This window comes from Hemicordylus capensis, chromosome 5 (genome assembly GCF_027244095.1).
Source record: "Hemicordylus capensis ecotype Gifberg chromosome 5, rHemCap1.1.pri, whole genome shotgun sequence".
Classification (NCBI taxonomy): domain Eukaryota; kingdom Metazoa; phylum Chordata; class Lepidosauria; order Squamata; family Cordylidae; genus Hemicordylus; species Hemicordylus capensis.
Window position 1 is genome coordinate 163,022,601 of NC_069661.1, and position 18,955 is coordinate 163,041,555.

The following is an 18,955-nucleotide window of genomic DNA, read 5'->3' on the forward strand; positions in this document are numbered from 1 at the left end:
GGTGAAGTCCAAATATAATCAATGAAAGTAATCAGCCATATAAGCCTTTGAGAAGGTGGTTAAGAGCTTATGGTGCAAGCAACAAACTTTAAATCAGAGGGCTATGGATTGTACCCCTTAGCCAGTAATTTCAGACTTGTGTACACAATATGCCACTATTTCAGCAGAGATGAAATAATGGCATATTGTGTCCACTAGCCTGAAGTGATTTACCTCAGAATTACTGAGCTGGACTACTGCAAAATAATTAAAGAACTCTGTCCTATTTTTCATCTCAAACTCTCCTACATCCATTCAATTTCTTTACAGTTCTTCAAACTCATTCTGAGAATGTATATAGAATGTGTAGGAGAAAGAAACATTGGACCTACCGTGAAGGGTTCTTTATCCTCTGAAGTAGGAGGTCACGGCTCACAAAGGGTTAACTTCCACTCCTTGCTCCCGATAGACAGGAAATCTCAGGTGTTTTTCAAGTAGCTGAAGTCCGTCCCTTCTCCCAGCATGCTCAGGTGTGGTTCCCCAGTTCCGACGGTCGCATTTCATGATTTGGCTGCAGAACTCCACAGTTTTGATGATTTGACTGCGGAACTCCACAGTGTTGTGGAACTAGAGGTTAGCACGCAAAGGGAGTAGGATAGAGGACGGAAACCCTGAGATATTAATCAAGGTAGAAACAGAGGTTGTTCCAAGATTAGCATCGGAACAATTAGTCCCAAAGGTTGGCACAGAGAGGCATGGCCTGACACCACACTAGTCCCTGATCCACGGGTGGGCCGCGTGACCTCCTACCTCAGAGGAGAAAGAACCCTTCACGGTAGGTCCAATGTTTCTTTCTCCCTCGAAGTAGGAGGTCACGGCTCACAAAGGGACTTACCAGAGCAGTTATAAGTTACCATGGGGGGGGAAGTGGATCAGTTCTGTTCCACTTGCTGGAGCACCCGTCTCCCAATTTTGTAGTGCTTGAGAAAGGGAGAAATGGCGGGCCATGTGGATGCCCGGCATATTTCCCCTAGCAGTGCCTGTGCTGTGAAAGCCGCCGAGGTGGCTGCCCTGTGGTAGAGTGTGCTATGATGCCCCATGGAAGCTGGGTTGACGACGCTTGGTAGGCTGTGGTGATGCATGCCCTCGGCTAATGAGCTAAGGTCACCTTAGGCACCTTAGAGCCCTGTGAAGTTGTGTGGAGGGGCACGCGGAGGGCCTCGGACCGCCTTAGGTCCTTTGTCCTTTGAATGTAGGTGCGTCAGGCCCTGCAACCCTCCAGGGAATGCCAACTGCGTACAAGCGTACAAGGGAATGTATGGGCTTGGAAGACTGAGTTTGTTAATATATTTAATTCTTTATTTTGACACAAGGTAGGGTCAAAGGACCCGACGTCTTAAGGACTACCACGTCTGGCTGGAAGACGCAGAGCTCCCTTCGAACCGAGAGTGCCCCCCGATTCCGATACTCTGTGTGCCAGAGTGATCATCACTAGGAGAGGACCTTGTCGAATAGCTACTTTAGCGGGATAGATGAAAAGGGCATTCAGGACCTTATTGAAGTTCCATGAAGAAAGGTGATGAATCAGTGGAAGAGCAATATTGGTAGCTCCTCGAAAAAACAAGAGAGGTGGGGGTGGAGTTAAATACTCCCTGCTCTCCTCAGGCTCCGGACCGAAGCTAAGAGTGAGGTCTGTTGTTTCAGAGTAATGCGTCTCAGGCCCTGGTCCAGGCCTGCCTGTAGGAAGGGAAGGCCGGATCTTGGGGGACTTTGGCCAAGCATATCTCAATTTTTTTTATGCCTAGCCCATCTAAGGCGGCCTTTCTGAGGAAGACGGCCCAAGTCATCTGGTAATTCCTATTGGTGCTTTGGCGCCTAGTGGCCCATATTGTGTCTTGCACCGTCCTGGAATAGCCCTCTCTTCGCTAACAACGTACGGTTAACTCCAGGCATGTAGTGGAGCCATGCCCAGTCTGGCTGAAGCAACAGCCCTTGGGTAAGAAGGTCCGGCCATTGCAGTAGAGGCATTGAGGCCGCGACAGAGAGGGGTACCAGTCCAGCGAACCATGGTCACCTTAGAGTGGGGCCCCTAGATTATCTGTGCCCTTCTCTGTCAGAGTTGTGCCATCAACCTTGGACGACGACCTACCAAGGTGAGGTCATCCAGGAGACCCTGCGGCTAAGGAGAGTCGAGTGTGTCCATGCCCTCCATGAGGTGGTGGCGGCACCTCGTGAAGAAGTGGAGAAGCTTGTTTATTAATTTTATCATCATCATCATCATTATTACTATCATTATCATTATTAACATTTTATCTCCCACTATTATTATTATTATTATTACTACTACTACATTTATATCCCGCTCTTCCTCCAAGGAGCTCAGAGCGGTGTACTACATACTTGAGTTTGTCCTCACAACAACCCCGTGAAGTAGGTTAGGCTGAGAGAGAAGTGACTGGCCCAGAGTCACCCAGCTCGTTTCATGGCTGAATGGGGATTTGAATTTGGGTCTCCTCGGTCCTAGTCCAGCACTCTAAGCACTACACCACGCTGGCTCTTCAAGGAGCCCAGAGTGGTGCACTACATACCCAAGTTTCTCCTCACAGCCAACCTGTGAAGTAGGTTAGGCTGAGAGAGTGATTGGCCCAGAGTTGTCCAGCAAGTATCATGGCTGAATGGGGATTCGAACTCAAGTCTCCCCGGTCCTAGCCCTAGCCCAGCACTCTAACCACTACACCTGCTGTTTGTGGGACACAAAAGATCGCAATCAGGGTCGCAATGGATCCACCTGGGGATCCCCAGGCATTGCTGTATGTGAATGCACACCTCGGAATGGAGAGCCCACTCTGACTGGTCCACTGTCTAGCAGCTGAGCCAGTCTGCCTGGACATTGGATGTGCTGCCCCGATCAAAGCTAGGTGACCTTCTGCCCACTGGAAAAAAGGGGCATTGGTCGCCTTCATCAGGATGGATTTGGTCTGCCCTTGGATACGCACGGGCCCTGGCTGTCATGTAGTTGGCTCTCACCAATACATGCCGTCCCTGTAAGCGGACTGAGAAGTGGGCTAGAGCCAACCTGATGACTCTTAGTTCTAGCCAATTGATGTTTTGTAGGGCCTCCTGAGGGGACCAGAGGTCCTGCACTGAAGCTCCTCACAATGTACCCCCCAGCCGGTCAGGCTGGCATAGGTTGTGTCAGTGACCCTGTTAGGTTCCCTCAGGAAGTTTCCTCTTGTCACCGCTGGGGAGGGCTTCCAGAGGTGAAACTTCTGCACTTGCAGCAGCAGAAGGCCCTTCCAAACAAGCAGTTGTGATAATGTCTGGAATGGCAGTGGTGCTCACTGCCAGGCGTGCATGCCCCCTTGCTCCTGGCAGACGTTCTATGCCATCATGGACCACAGAAGCTGAGCCAGTGTCAAAATCTCCACCCGCGACCAACCCAAGGGCGGTCGGATCTGGCTGCAGATCTTTTCCCTCCGGTCCGTGGGGAGGGATATGGCTGCTGCTCTGGTGATGAACCAGGCCCCCAGGTGCAGTAATGCATTGGATGGCTGGAGCTGGTTCTTGGTCCTGTCCACCAGACAACCGTGTGACTGGAGAATATAATCCAAGTAAACATGGGCCCAGTGTCCCATGCTATAGCTAGGGAGTACATAGTGCTGTCACCCCCACATGCCCAGTCCAGGCAGGATAAGAATGCCGTACAGAGCCGAATCAGGCATACGGCCATAGCATTGGCCAACTGGTTAGATGGAGTTTGAGGATGGGGCTAGTGCCAGCGGTCTATACACAGTGGCCCAGGCTGCAGGTTTTAACCTAAGAGAAGATTGCACTGGTGATCCTCTGGGGACCTAGGAGCCCTGTGGATGTCCATGGCAGAACCCAAGAAAGGGCTACCACCGCCCACTCCTGCACAGCACGAGACAACGCCCTCAGCACTGCCCTGCATCCCTGCTGCCCAACACAGCACCGGCGGGGATTCAAACAGGCAACCCTCTGTTTGCCAGTCAAGCGTTTACCTGCTGCGCCACCTAAGGCGGCTGCCTTAAGTGTACCTCCTTCTTAGTGGCCACTCTTATGTAGACAGTGACTGGGCCACAGAGGGGTCAACAGAAGCGACCACCCGAGGGAGGGAACAAGCCCCATTGGCTGGAGGAAGCAGGAATGGCTTCAACCCTCCTGGCTTCCCAGAAGGGGGGTGGTGCAGATACCCTGCGTGAAGGCCTGGAAGGGAAAAATTAATATGATTAAAAATCATATGTAAAGGGGCCACATCATAGATTGTAGGCTTAGCCTTAAGAGAACTGCATCCTCCTGAGTGGGGGCGCCACAGGCCTGCCATCCACCGCCGCACAACTGAGCTGTGGGGTGGCAAGGAAAATGGCCTCGCCCCAACTGCCACTGTGGTCTCCGAGATCAGGAGGGCCGTGGTGGTGTTAGACTGAGACGTAGCGATAGCCTGTGAGTTTCCGCCGGCAATTTCGGCGTCAAGGGACCCGCAAGGTCGGGGGAGTCCTAGGGAGGAACCACCTAGACCTCCCCTTTCTTTGTGGTCCAGAGTGGGACGACTCAGGGCCCAGAGGGAGTCAAGCCCCACTCCCCACTGCTGACCCACCAGCCACGTGCATCCTCAGGCTTCCCCGCTGTTGCAGTGAATCATTGCAATCGACTTGTATCTAAATTATCTCGCTTAGTCATAGAGGGACTAACCAGGAGGGCAGGCGTCTAGGAGATGGGAGGGGGGACCACCAAATAAATACAATGCTCTTCTCCGACACAGGTTGCAGCACGGGAACAGGCAGTTCAGCATTAGAGGGCTCCATTATGGGAGCAGTGTGGCTGGTGGAGGGATCAGAGGCTGCTGGAATAAACAGCTCCATTGTGGGAGCTGAAATCACAATCACCTCCACCGGGTGGCTGGTGGAGGGCTCAGAGGCTACTGGAGTAGATTGATCTCCGCACGCACCACTCACCTGTCGAGGATCCGGACTTACCACCTAATGCTGTTGTCCCTGTCTGGTAGCCTCTGTGGCCCGTCTGGCACATGGGTCCACGTTGTAGGCGCAGCCTGGTTGCCCGCTCATTGACCGCTGAGCACGGTAGCGCGTCAAGATGCTCATTGAGCAGACGCCTCTGGTCCTCGTGGGATATGTTATGCGCCAGGTCACTTGTGGCATGGGTGAGGGGCCAGAGGCTTCGCCCAAACGCCAGCTCCCCATGCTTGGGGAGGGGGTTGCCAACCCCAGATCAATGCCAACTGGGTTCTCCTCACAGCATCTGTTATGCGCCAAGTCACCTGTGGCGTGGGTGAGGGGCCAGAGGCTTCGCCCAAATGCCAGCTCCCCTTGTTTGGGGAGAGGATCGCCAACCCCAGGTCGAGGTCATTCAGGTCCTCCCATGTTGGTGTCATGCCCAAAGTTCACCTTGCTGGCAGAAATTCATGTCTGCACCACCCCAGCTGGGCAGCTCACCTGCGTTTCAGAGGCCAGGCCAACCAAGGTGGCCAGAAGCGGGGATAAATAGGAAGCAACCTTATATTGAGCCAAATAATTCTCCAGAATTTACTGGGGGATGCTGTCAGTGGCTGAGCCTGGGACCTGCTGCATGTTGCAGTCCTCCCATTGGCAGTAATCTACCTCTCCTTTAGAGGAGGGAAGAGAGTTGTCTAAGGCAAACCAGGGCAAACTCTGCTAGGCAAAGGGGAGATTCGCCTTTGCTATCAAGAGACAGCCTCCTCTCCCCAGCTATTTAGCTGAGAATACTTCCTCCTCATTAAAGTGCTAGCCATGCTTAGAATTCATCTGGTAAATCCTATTGGTTGCCTCCTGAGAATTAGCATAGTAAGCTAAGCAACCAAGATAATTGCAGTACTTCCTCCTCTTTAATAGGAGGGGGATTGCTAGATGCTTAGCACTGAGTCATGGTCAAAGGTTAACCTGAGACCTAGAGGATTAGCATAGCCACAGGGGTTGAGGCAAGGATCAAGATAAGGGGCCTCTCCAGGGGCTGCTGCCTGTTGGAAAGGACAGGGAGAAAACCAGCCCTCTTTCCCCTGAGTGTAACTTGGGAGGTAGGGGAAAAACCTCTTCATTAAGTGGCTGCAGCAGCAGAATAGCACCGAGGACAATTTTAGGCTTGAGCCAATTAGTCCTGTGCAGGAGGGAGGTGAGGCTGTAGCTGCAGTAGCAGGCAGGAGCCCTCACCTCACAATGATGCTCAGAGGAGTTCTAAGGAGCAATCGAGACTCTAAGTTTGAGGACTGAAAAAGGCAGCTAGGGTCCCCCCCCTTTCTTGGGGGGGTGTTCTTTTCTTTGAGGGGCAGGGAAATTGCGGCGGCACTGTTTAAGGGCCTTCTTTTGACCGCCCCCGCCCCAATGCTTTATGTGGGAACCTGTTAAGGTGTCCCCAGGTTGCTAGCTGCCCATGCCCAGTTGTAGAAAGGGGAAAGGCTCACCGGTAGAAGAATGAATGCAGATTAGAATTTGGGCAGGAGCCCAGGTGCATGTCTGATCAGGAGCGAAGACAGGAAGGAACTGGGGAATCACACCTGAGCATGCTGGGAGAAGGGGGACGGACTTCAGCTACTTGAAAAACACCTGAGATTTCCTGTCTATTGGGAGCAAGGAGTGGAAGTTAACCCTTTGTGAGCCGTGACCTCCTACTTCGAGGGAGAAAAGGCAATTTCAGCATTCAATACTGTTATCTCTTACCTTCAATTCACAGTCTTCATTTACTGCTAGGTTTCCAGGTTTTAGATCCTGTAAATATATTTTTAACACTTGTTTCTCTACAGACAGAACAAGTCATTTTTAAATTCAAGCATTTGTTTCAGGTTTTGTTTTTTGTTTTTTAACATTTTAAGCTGTTCAAGGGAACCAAGAATTAACAGTGGCAACTTGCATGCTGAGAAACTGCAAATCTGAACATGGTGGAGAATGATACTTAAGGGGCCATAAGCCTTTGCTGATGGCGATTGAGCCATAAGCAACAACAGTGGCAACCTTTAAAAACAACAAAATTAAATGAAGTACCCAAATCCTTAACAACACATTTCCAGTAAAATTATCATTGAAAAAAATAGGTTGCTTACCTGTAACTTATGATCTGGATGGGATCCGTTGTAGCCATAAGGAATGGGTTCTGCGCCTGCGCACGGACCTCGCGGGCTGATTAATTAGCTCCTCTTGACGCCCCACCCACCTGCACGTGCTGTGCCGTTGATATTGGTGGTTGGGGCGTCTCTCACTCAGTTTCTTGCAGACCGCATTAAGACAATCCACAAATAAGTACAGCAACTAGTTGGACTGCAGCGGGGATGGTTTGGGAGGGACTTATGGCTACAACGGATCCCATCCAGATCATAAGTTACAGGTAAGCAACCTGTTTATCTGGATGAGATCCGTTGTACCCATAAGGAATGGGTGATTAGCAAGCTACCTCTCAAGGAGGCAGGTGCATTCGACCCAAAGCTCAAGCTACTGTAAAACCCTTTTTAGCACAGATCTCCCAAAATCTGCCTCCCTCGCCATTCACAAATCAAGTGCAAAATGTTTGATGAATGGCTGTTGAGAAGACCAAGTAGCAGCCATGCATATATCCGACATTCTGATGCCTGACAAATGGGCTGCTGATGCCGCATAGGCTCTTGTTGAGTGTGCCCGTACTGTTCTGGGCAGCACAACCCCTTGACACTTATATGCCTGAAAAATAAGCTCCACAACCCAGTGGGCTAGGCGCTGTCGCGATATAGCCCATCCTTTACATTTGCCTCTGTAAGAGACAAATAGTTTCTTGCTCTTCCTAAAGCTGTGGGTCCTGTCAAGGTAATACAGCAGGGCCCTACGAACATCCAATGAGTGTAGAGCTCTTTCCAAATCTGTAGTTGTGTTCTGGAAAAAAGCAGGTAGAATTATCTCCTGATTTAAATGAAACCCCAACACTACCTTTGTGCGAAAATGAGGATCCAGTCTCATTACCACCTTGTGGGGATAGAACTGTGTATAAGGCTCGTCCACGCAAAGCACAGTCAGCTCACTCACTCGCTTTGCAGATGTGATCGCCACCAGAAAAACTGTCTTGAGTGTGAGAACACGCAAGGGCACAACAGCTAGAGGCTCAAATGGTTGCTCTGTTATTGCTGACAACACTAAAGACAGGCTCCACTGTTCCATAGGCTTTTGGACAGGTGGGTACAAACTGTTGATGCCTTTCAAGAAACGTTTAGATTCTGGGTGGGAGAACACTGTCTTCCCATCCCAGCCCTTGTGCCGTGCCGAAATAGCCACCAAATGCAATTTGATATACATTGGCTAGTCCCGCCATCTTCAATGTAGTCAGGTATAATAAAACCTCCTTTGGAGTGGCTCATAAAGGCCTGATTCCCTTCTTTATCATATAAGCTCTATAACGTCTCCACTTGCAAGCGTAATTACGGCGTGTGGTTGCTCGCCTACTATTTAGCAAAATGTTCCTTAGAACCTGATCCTCCATGCCGTCATTCTCAGGGCATGTACCTCGGGATGTAAGACCCGTCCCTGATCCCTCTGTACGAGGTCTGGCACTCCTGGAAACTTGTGGTAAGCGCCCTGTGTCAGCTGCAGTAGAGGTGCGAACCACGGCTGGCGTGGCCACCATGGGGTCAGCAGAATGCAGTTTGCTCTGTCCCGAATAATCTGTGCCAAAGCACGGCCTACTAGGGGCAATGGAGGGAAGAGATAAAGTAGTCCTATACTCCAACTGTGTTGGAACACATCCCCCAGGGACCCCTTTCCTATGCCCGCACGTGAGCAGTAACTGACACACTTTGTGTTGGCAGAGGTCGCAAATAAGTCCAGTGAGGGGACCCCCCATTTCTCGAACACCTTCCTTGGTGTACTTGGGGTTCATCTCCCACTCGTGTTTCTGCTCGAAATCGGCGACTCTGCTGAGGCTGTCCGCCAAGCAATTGTCTATCCCCTTTATGTGGAGTGCTATCAGATAGACAGAATGTTGCACGCACCAATTCCATATTTTCTGGGCGAGGAGACACAGAGTTTGGGAGACTGTTCCTCCTTGGTGGTTGATATAAGCAATTGCTGTTGTATTGTCCAATTGCACCTGTACATTCATTCCCCTGAGTAATGGTGCGAATGACTTCAGGGCCAGGAACACCGCCATCAGCTCTAAGTAGTTATGTTGTTGAGTCTGTGGCTGTGTCCAAGCCCCCTGGATGCGGTGGTCCATGCAATGCGCCCCCCATCCTATCAGTGATGCATCTGTCGTCACCCTGCGGGTGATGGTTAGTGGTGCGAACTGGACGCCCCGTGTCAGATTGCTTTCCTCCATCCACCAGTTCAGACTGCTCATAACTGACTGTGGTATGGTCAATCGCATCCTCTGACTGTCCACACTGGGGCGGAAGTTGCAGAGGTACCACCGCTGCAAGGTCCGCATGTTCAGCCTCGTATAATGTACAGTGGTGGTGCAGGAGGCCATCAAGCCGAGCAGCTTCTGTATTTTCACTGCTGGTTGATGTGTAGAGACCACAATCTGCTGAATAAGTGACCTTATTTGTTGAATGCGATCCGGTGGCAGATACGCACGTTTCTCCTTGAAGTCTAACACAGACCCAATGAAACTTATTCGCTGTACTGGAGCAAGATTTGATTTCTTCCAGTTGATGTTGATACCTAAGTCCTCCAGTAGGTGTATGACCTGTTGTATCTGCTGGATTAAGAGCTCCTTGTCGTGACTCACCAGGAGCCAGTCGTCCAAGTACCGATACAGCATCATCCCCTGTGTTCTCAAGTAGGCTACCACCACTGCCATCACCTTGGTGAAGACTCTTGGCGCCGTTGAAAGTCCGAACGGGAGAACCGTATACTAATATATCTGATTCCCCACCGTGAATCTGAGGTATTTGCGGTGGTTGTCCTGAATGCCCACATGAGAGTAGGCATCCTTCAGGTCTAATGTCACAGCCCACGTGCCCTGGGCTAAGAAGGGTAGAATAAATGGAAGAGTCATCATTCTTAATTTTCTGGTCACTATATAGCGATTTAGGCCCCGGAGGTCCATAATCGCTCGGATCCCGCCGTCCTTTTTTGGAATTTGAATGTACCGGGAATAATACCTGGAAAGTCTGTTCTCCCACTGCACTGGTGCAATCGCTTGCTTTCCTAACAATATGTTGACCTCCTCCTGTAATATCTTCGTGGCAGGTGTGAATTTCAGACCTGAAAATGGAGGCTTGGTTTCGAACTCTATCGCATACCCTGTTTGTATTATTCTCAAGACTGATGTTATATTGTGCCATGTTTGGCATGGCTTGCCAGTTTGATGGTTTTTCTGGCAACTACACGATCGGTGGTGGTGATCCTGGATACTTTGGCTCTCGAAGGAGTCATTAAGGCAACAGTTTCAGTGTCCGGGTGCAGTAGTGGGTGCAGTAGGAGAACATTCCCGTCAAAAGCCTTGCTTGGGAGTGTCTTTCGCTTGCCTAGTCACATTACCCTTTGCTTTCTGATTGTATCCCTTGGACCGTTGGTAGGGTCGGTATTGTTTTTTGAAGTCTCTTCTATCTTGGTACTTATTGCCGTGTTGGTAGTAAGGGCGATTCTTCGACGTAGTGCCAGTTGCACCCGTGGATGACATGAAGGTGCGGGCCGTAAATTTAGATTTCTTTAAGGTCTCCATAGAAGTGTCAGTTTCTTCGTGGGAAAGTCCTTTCCCATCAAATGCCAGAGATTCTACTCTTTCTCTCATATCCTGTTGGAGTGAGGTGGAACATAGCCAAGCATGCCGATGCACGGTTATAGCAGTTGCCATCATGTGGGATTCCCTTTCTGCCAAGTGCTTAAAGGCACTCAGTTGTTGCCTTGTGACAGCAGTTGTCCTCTCATAGGTTTCCTGAAACTTCCACTGAAATTCCTCTGGTGTCATTGTAGTAGAGTCCTGTAACAGTGCGTCCCATAATAAGTGGCTATACCTGGCCATACAGGCAGCATAGTTAGCTATACGAATTGTGAGGCTAGCAGTGCTGTAATCCTTCCTTCCTAATACGTCCAGCTTCTGGCCTTCCTTATCCGCAGGTGTGGTGTGGCGGCGACCACCCTTGGACGTAAAGGCACAATCAATAACTAATGAATTCGGCCTAGGATGACGGAGCAAGTACTCATTGTCCTTCTCTGTGACCCTATATAAATTCTCCAGTTGCTTTGACGTTGGCGTTGCTACATTCATGGCCTCCCAAGCTGTCTTTGCCGCCCTACTGATTGCAGGGATCATCGTCAGTGCGACTGGGTGAGAAGCCTTTGACTGTTTCATCATATTATACACTGGATCTATGTCCTCTGCATCTGGGGATTTCAACTCCATTCCTAGTGCCTCCGCTATATCCTGTATAAGGGCGTGATACGCCTTCAGTTCTTCAGTTGGTGAGGTGGAAAGCCTGGGAGGCACATCAGACGGTGGGTCTGACCTTCGACTCATATCATCGTCCTCTGTATTGACATCAGAATCTTCTCCTGTACCATAACCGTCTGGTGAGGATGGTGGTTCTGAAAGTGGTGGTGTCGATTTTCGCTTTCTCTTGCCACTCGGTTTTTCCAGTGGCCGTTGGGCTTCAGGAGAACGGTGATGGTCTGGTTGTCTGAAAGGTGCCTGCTGAACTTCAGGTGGTTGAAACTGTGGCAGTATATCCAGCGGAGGAGGATGAGGTGGTAATTGCAGTTGTGCAATCTGTTCTTGTGGCTGCACAGCCTCAGGTGGATGTGGCTCAGGCTGCCCAATTGGTAGTTGTGGCTGCGGCTGCGAATTAGCAGGAGGCGGCTGTAAAAGCGGCATACTCTGTGATTGCGCTGAAGGCACCGGTAAAGCTCTCCAATGGAGGTATTCCGCATAGTCATCTGGCAAAGTGTGGCGAAAACCACAAGTGTGTGTAGGTTGCACTGAAGGTTGAAGTATTCCCTGCTGTGGAAGCACAAGCTGGTGATTTAGAGGCTGCCCTGACGATGGAGCAGGCATGTGCAACTGTGTCCCCTGCTGCCGGGCTGGTGTATAAGAGGGTGTCTTGGGCAATTGGACAGGCTCTTCCTCATCCTGTTCCACATCAAGACCGGGGCTCAAGAATCCATGAAGAGTGGATCTGGAAGGAGTGCTCGAAGCAGAGTCCAACAAGTCCTGCAATTGTATGTAATGTGCCCTTTCCCCTGCATCCAAAGCCGGAGTTCTAGGCGTTGAGGGGGACTGAATCGGAGTTGCAGCTGGCGAGAGCAGACGTAGGATCCGTCCTGCTGCCGCCGAGACAAGGTGCACTGCAGTCGATGTCGATGGGTGATCCGTTGCTGCCCATCCCGAAGTCGATGTCGACAGGAGCTGCGTCGTCGACGTCGACACCCCCGTCAACTCGCTCGATGTCGAGTCCTGTCTAGTTGTCGAGTCCTGTCTCGATGTCGAAGCTGTGGCCGTCGTTGATGTCGGTGCCAACATCATGTTCAATGTTGAGCCAGGCCTCAATATTAGGCCAGAGGCCGCCATCAATGTCAGCGCCGAGCTCGCAGCTGAAACAGCGGTTTGTGAGTAGCTGCGCTGTCTCGGCATGTCCGAGGTAGACTCGTCTGAGTCACCTTCAAAGGCTTGTGCTGCAGTCGGCGAAGGGGTTCGCTGAGACTCAGGCGCTGTTGGAGCCAAACTCCTGTCAGGTTCCAATGCCTGGTGTGCCCGATGCTTGCGTCTCTTTTTCGACACATCCTTGGGTCGCTTAAAAACTTCCTCTGGACGTTTCATGCTGCCAGCCGACGCGGTTTTAGACTGCGGCCGTGCAGTTCCGCGAGCGCTCGATGTAATGGGTTCCGGAGACCACCGCGGCCGTGGTGTAGGTGGCCGAAGCGCCTCATCATACAGAGCCGCCCGAAGGCGCAATGCCCTATTTTGTCACGTCTGCTTCGAGAAAGCACAACAAATCTTACAAGCTGAGGTATTGTCTTCCTCACCAAGGCACATCAGACAAGCTGCATGGCGATCTGTAGATGGAAGCTTAGCTTTGCATTTTATGCATCTCTTAAAGGTTGTCTTAGGTTCCATTACTTCAATAGTCCGTCAGACGTAAGCAATCCAAAGTCCGTTCCAAGTCAAGCCGTAAAGTCAAACTATCTTTCGCCAAAAATAAGTCCAACAAGCGTATAGCAATGTCCAAAAAACCAGTCCTAGTTCAAAACTAAGTATTCAGTCCAAAGTAACTTTATCCGAGGAGCTACAGCTATGAGGTACAATCGCTAAGGCGGTCGAAAAGAAACTGAGTGAGAGACGCCCCAACCGCCAATATCAATGGTACGGCACGTGCAGGTGGGCGGGGCGTCAAGAGGAGCTAATTAATCAGCCCGCGAGGTCCATGCGCAGGCGCAGAACCCATTCATTATGGGTACAACAGATCTCATCCAGATTTTTAAATGTTTCTGAACATAAAGAGCAAGTTCTGGGAAAAGGCTCCTTGGATGATTTACTAGAAACTATCATAGGCCTTGAAAGACACCCAACCCTCAGGACTTCACTAGGCTTGCACTAAGGTCTAGGCATACCAGTTGGCATGTCAGGCATAGGCCTAACAAGGCCCAGTGTGCTACCACTGTCATCACTCCCACAAACTCTCCCCACAACCGGTAGAAGCTGCAACAGTTGTTGGATCTTCCTAAGCTCAAGCTAAGGCTTGCCACACTAATGTGAATTGAACACAGAGCTCTTTATATTTTATTATACAAGGGTATGCCTACTTGTAATAAAATGTAACATTTCCATTTAGTAAGCAAAAGAAATAACCCCAATACACACACACTTAGTAATTTACTACTAAGGGGCAGTTTCACTCCCCACATTGCAATATTTATAACATATTGGCAATAATTTATAAACTGCTTAGAAAATAATGTATACTAAGTAGCACTAGGAAGCTGTGAGATTATAGACAGGCAGGCAGACAGACAGACAGAACACCAATTTTCTCCCCAAAACACAAAGAAACTGCTGAGATGTACACTACTGGAACCATACAGTAGAACTAATATTGTGTTCTTTTTCCTTTTCCTTTAACTAAGACCAAACATTGATTTCCTTTCTAATGTTTTTATTTATTTTAAAAACATTTATATTTTGGCCTTTTTTTCCCCTGAGAAGGCAAACTAAAGCAGCTTACATCCAAAAAGACAATACCAAACAATAAAATATAAATGCATAACCTCTCTCTGTTGCCAGATCAGAATGCCCAACTCTATGATATGATTTTATTCTGTTAATATCCAAAAGCTGTTCATCTGAGTTATATAGTGACAGCACAGAGTTGCATTTTTTTAGTCAGGATCATGGTTTTAACTATTTTTTTCTGTGCAGCCTTCTGTGCAGTTTTCTGTTAAAACAACCTCTAGCACCTCTGCAGTTCAGTGTTTGTTGCTTTTATTTTCTAAGTTTGTTGCTTAGGTTGAAATGCTTAGGTTCTGTGAGCAAACTACCTAAAAACCCAGAACAGAAAACTTTGAAAAGAGATATTTCACTTACCCTGTGAATTATGCCTGATGAATGGATATACTGTGAAAAAAAAAATATTTTATTTATTTGATATTGATGAACATCTTTGATAACATTTATTATTTATTTAAAATATTTATACCCCACCCATCCAGTACACCACTGCTCAGGGCGGCTCACAATACTTATAAAATAGTTACAATGTAAAATCAGACTAATAAAACTAACCAAATTAAGATAAACAAGTTAAAAATCCAAGCTGAAACCACAATCAGAATTACATATTTTAAAATTTCAAATTAAAAGTTATTCAAAAAATCCTAAAAATTAAGAATTGTAAAAACTAAAGAACCTACTAGATATAAGCAACAGATGAAACATTTAAAATATGTGTTTTTCGTTGTTTTTTAAAAACACTGAGGGAGGGAGCATGGCAAAGCTCTACAGGAAGGTCGTTCCAGAGCCGAGGGGCCACAACCAAAAGGGCCCTGTCTCTAGTCCCTGCCAACCAGATCTTTAACAGTGGTGAGGCCATGACCAGGGCCTGAAATGAGTGGAGGGTCCTGGCAGGTTCATATGGGGAAATTATTTTATGCCTATATCTTAAACCCTTATTATTAAGGGTTATTTAAAAAAAATGATGTTATACACAATTACAATGTCAAAAATATGGCTGGCAATCCCTACTCCATTGTGCTCTTCATAGTTACAGTGGCATTTGAAGAGGCAAACACCATAACTGTGATGGCAGATGTTTCAGTGATTGGCAGGCTTAGGTGTCCCTGACTGCTGATCATGGAAACGGCCACCATCACAGTAATGATGTTTGCCTCTTAAGATGAATACCACTGTAACTGTGAAGAGCATGGTGAAGGAGGTGAGTGACGCATCAGGGCAGGACTTCCAGCCATGCTTTTGATGCTGTAATCATCCACGACATCATTTTTGTATAACATATGAGGTGCCACAGTATTATTTTGTGTTTAAAAGGTTTGTGATCCTGTGGTATAGGTTTGGATAAAAACCCTCTTCAGATGTTATTAAAACCTATGTATATTGTACATAAGTACATAAGTCCTGAGAGCATGTTCTGAAGCTTTGCTGATGTGTTTAGAGAGCAGTGAGGCCAGACTTCTATGAACTGAAGAGACAAACACTGTACAGGCAAACCATGTCATATGTGGCCCCAACATCTGTGGTTCTGCATATCATATTCGGGCAATTGACACCCGACCTCAGTATACATGGGGGAAAGGGGTTAAATTCCCCTAATCCTCCATTTTGGGATGGCCAGAAATGACCTCCGAGGTCACATCCGGTCACCATTTTGTGGCTCCTTAAAAAACCACCACACTTTTTACCACACTTTTAGCCATTACCACACTTTTTCATGGAACTGAGGAATTGTGGCTTCTGGGGACCATTGCTGGACAACAGAAGATCTACAGAATACAGTACTTTACTGCAATTATTTTAGCCTTTTTCGACCATTTCTTGTCCCTGCAGGAACCTAACCCCCCAATTGCCATAGACTTAATGCCCTGTTATCCGCAGTTTCGTTACCTGTGGAGATTGGAGGGAACGGAACCCCCGTGGATAATGGGGTCCACCTGTATTTGTGGTCAGATGCTTCCCATGATCAGGACTGCTGGAGTGATCACTGCAGATAATGGAGCATTACGTCAATGGCAATTGCGGGGTTAGGTTCTTGCATGGGCAAAAAATGGTCGAAAAAGGCTGGGAAAGGCTAAAATAATTGCAGTAAAGTACTGTACTGTACTCTGCAGGTCTTCTGCAGACAAATGCTGTGACTGTGAGCAGCAGGGAGACTGAATTTCCAAGCACCAGTGGGGCTTCAGAGCTTGTTCCTAGGATGCTGCACTTGTTTTCAGGATTCACAAATTTTATAACAACTGAAATGGATCAAAGAAAATTAGAAACCAATACTTGTTTTTGTCTGTCAGGAATATATGGTTATGCAATATCTATTTATGCATATTTTAAATAGTGGGGCCATACTGGGGCCTGCTGCCAGAACACTGGTAAGCCAATTCAGCTAAGCAGTGTTACCAAGCACTGTAAATGGTTGGTTGAGAGCAGCATGCCTGGCTAGCTCCAGTCGCCATGGTGATCAATGACACTCTACCAGGGTTTAGGAAGCACTGAAGGCAGAAATGGGAGAGATCAATGAGAAAGCCTATCTAATAATTGAAAGCATTCAGAAAGCCCTTGTTTAAAACGGGGGTAAATCATGGAAAGCAAATTTAATTGAAAGTTTGGTATTCCCCCTTTGCCCTCCACCTACTCTAGAAACCAAAGGACTGAGTTGCCTCATAATACACCCCCACAACAGGCCTAGAGAGGGGACTCATAATTGGAAACCTAAGGTAGGCTGAAAACAGGGCAGGGACACTGCTTGCAAAAGACTACTTTCTGCCTTTGTCTCATGCTGAAGCATGAGAGACCTGAGGGGGGAAACCAGCAACAGAGGTATAGCTGCACAGCTGCTGGTTTCTTCAGAGTTTGAAATCAAGGGTGAGAGAGGTATGGCTAAAATAAACATGACCGGCGCTTCCCAAACAGCCATGCTACATCTGTTTTCACCACATCTTCCCCGTGTTTGGTGTTGGGAAGAATGCCATAATGATTATTGAAATTACAGTATTTACCTGAAACTAAGATGAAATCCCCCTCCAGTTCTTTCCTGTTAAATATATGGGGGGTCATCTTGAATTAGAGTCTTCTTTCTTTTGGTAAATACAGGTATAACTTGTATTTAACCTCTATCTTTTAAGGCAGAGGAAGGAAATGTGTGGCTCTCCAGATGTTGTTGAACTACAACTCCCATCATCCCCAGCCACAATTAATTACAGCTGGAGATGATGGGAGTTGTAGTTCAGCAGCACCTGAAGAGCTGCACATTGCTTACCCCTATTTTAAGGCATTGTCTTAAATTCAGACTCGCCTTTTATTTGGGTAAATATGGTACATAGCTGTGGTCACGCATATATAACTCCCTATATACTGCCTTGAAATCCATGGGGGGAAAATGGGATATAAATGCAATATTTTTTTTTAAGCCAGGCTGTAATCCAACAAGGGGTGGGGGGAGGAAAGCTCATGTTTATTTGTCTGATTGTCCTAAAGTGCAATTCTATGCACTTTCACTGTATACAATGGAGCTTACTCCCAGATGAGTATGCAAGAACTTCAGCCTTAGTTTTATTTTATTTCTTGTGATAGATCATACAAGTCTGTACAGTTTAACGCTATAAAATTAACAATCATGGCTGGAGTTCTAGGAAATACTTTTAAAATTTCTTCTTCACTTTTAACAGAGATAGGGCGATCAGATTCACTACGGATCAGGCCTCTTGTGGTTATAGGGCACAAAGGAGACAACATTGTAAGGGTCCTATTTTTCCTGACCCAGTAGTATTAAAATAACAAGTATTGTCCTCTACAAAACCTGGCAGTGCTAACAAAAAAGTAGGTTATCCAATGGTTAGAAAAACCCTTCATCTTTAAAAATACACATAAAAAGCTACAATATTTCCAGCTAACTCAGTCTTCTGTATCTCTCTCTTCATTCGAAGACTAAATAGCCTGATAAGTTACCTTCCAAAAAAACCTGTGTCTTGACAGTTTATAATTCAGCTGAACCTAGATTCTGTTTTTGTTTTCACTTAACTTAGATAGCTGTTTGTATTAGAGTCTGCCATTACTCTATCTTCTGCACTATGTCCTCATTCAGCCATATTTATCTTAGACTTCTTTTCTTCAACCACTCTCTGGAGACTAAACAGATTTCTGAAGCTTTAGTAAGGGTGCACGTACACGGCACATCAAGGGGCCTTTTTGCAGAAAAGGAATTCTGGTCACAGGCATATGAAGCCAAACAGCAGCAGAGAGTTACCAAGGAAATATTGCTAAATTATATAAGTTTCCAATAGTCTAGTAACAACAAACAGGGGAAAACAGACATCTCTTGCCAGCAGTAAACTGATGCTTCCAAGAAACATACAGCATTGTATGATTATAATGACCAGCTCAGTATGGAATAAGATTGTTCTGTTCAGATATCATGACAGACCCTGCCTTTTTCTAAGCTAAGACTGGAAACAGAACACTTCCTCCCCTCACACAAGAAAGAGAGGAGGCGCATGTGCCCCCAAGGCTAAGGGACATTGCACAAAACCAGGATTTAATCCTGGTTCCATGTGACATCTGAATTGGGCTGATAAGTATATGCATTCTGTTGATTTCTTCTCCTAAATATCCCTGTTAACATACCAAAACAGTTCATAAAATAGATTTGCAGCCACTGTATAAATCCAGAAAAAAAGTATGTAAAATCCTACATACATTGACTAGAATATTCAATTCAGTGGCACTTTCTTCTAAGGGGAAAAAGCATTCCTTAAATCCAACACAAAAAATGGCAACAAGAGCTGCCGGCAGCCTTACAATATAAATAGAC

The 18,955-nt window shown here is 47.4% G+C and overlaps 1 protein-coding gene across 3 annotated transcripts in view; it reads right to left on the reverse strand.

Annotated features, from left to right (window-relative positions):
• Positions 1–18,955, reverse strand: part of MAPK12 (mitogen-activated protein kinase 12) — a 62,446-nt gene that overhangs the window by 17,125 nt on the left and 26,366 nt on the right. For all 3 annotated transcript variants that reach the window (XM_053256589.1, XM_053256591.1, XM_053256590.1), the window contains exons 5-6: positions 14,506–14,535; positions 6,690–6,737 (exon numbers count right to left, since the gene is read on the reverse strand). In XM_053256589.1, the coding sequence (XP_053112564.1) occupies positions 6,690–6,737; positions 14,506–14,535 (78 nt within the window). The remainder of the gene's footprint in view (positions 1–6,689; positions 6,738–14,505; positions 14,536–18,955) is intronic.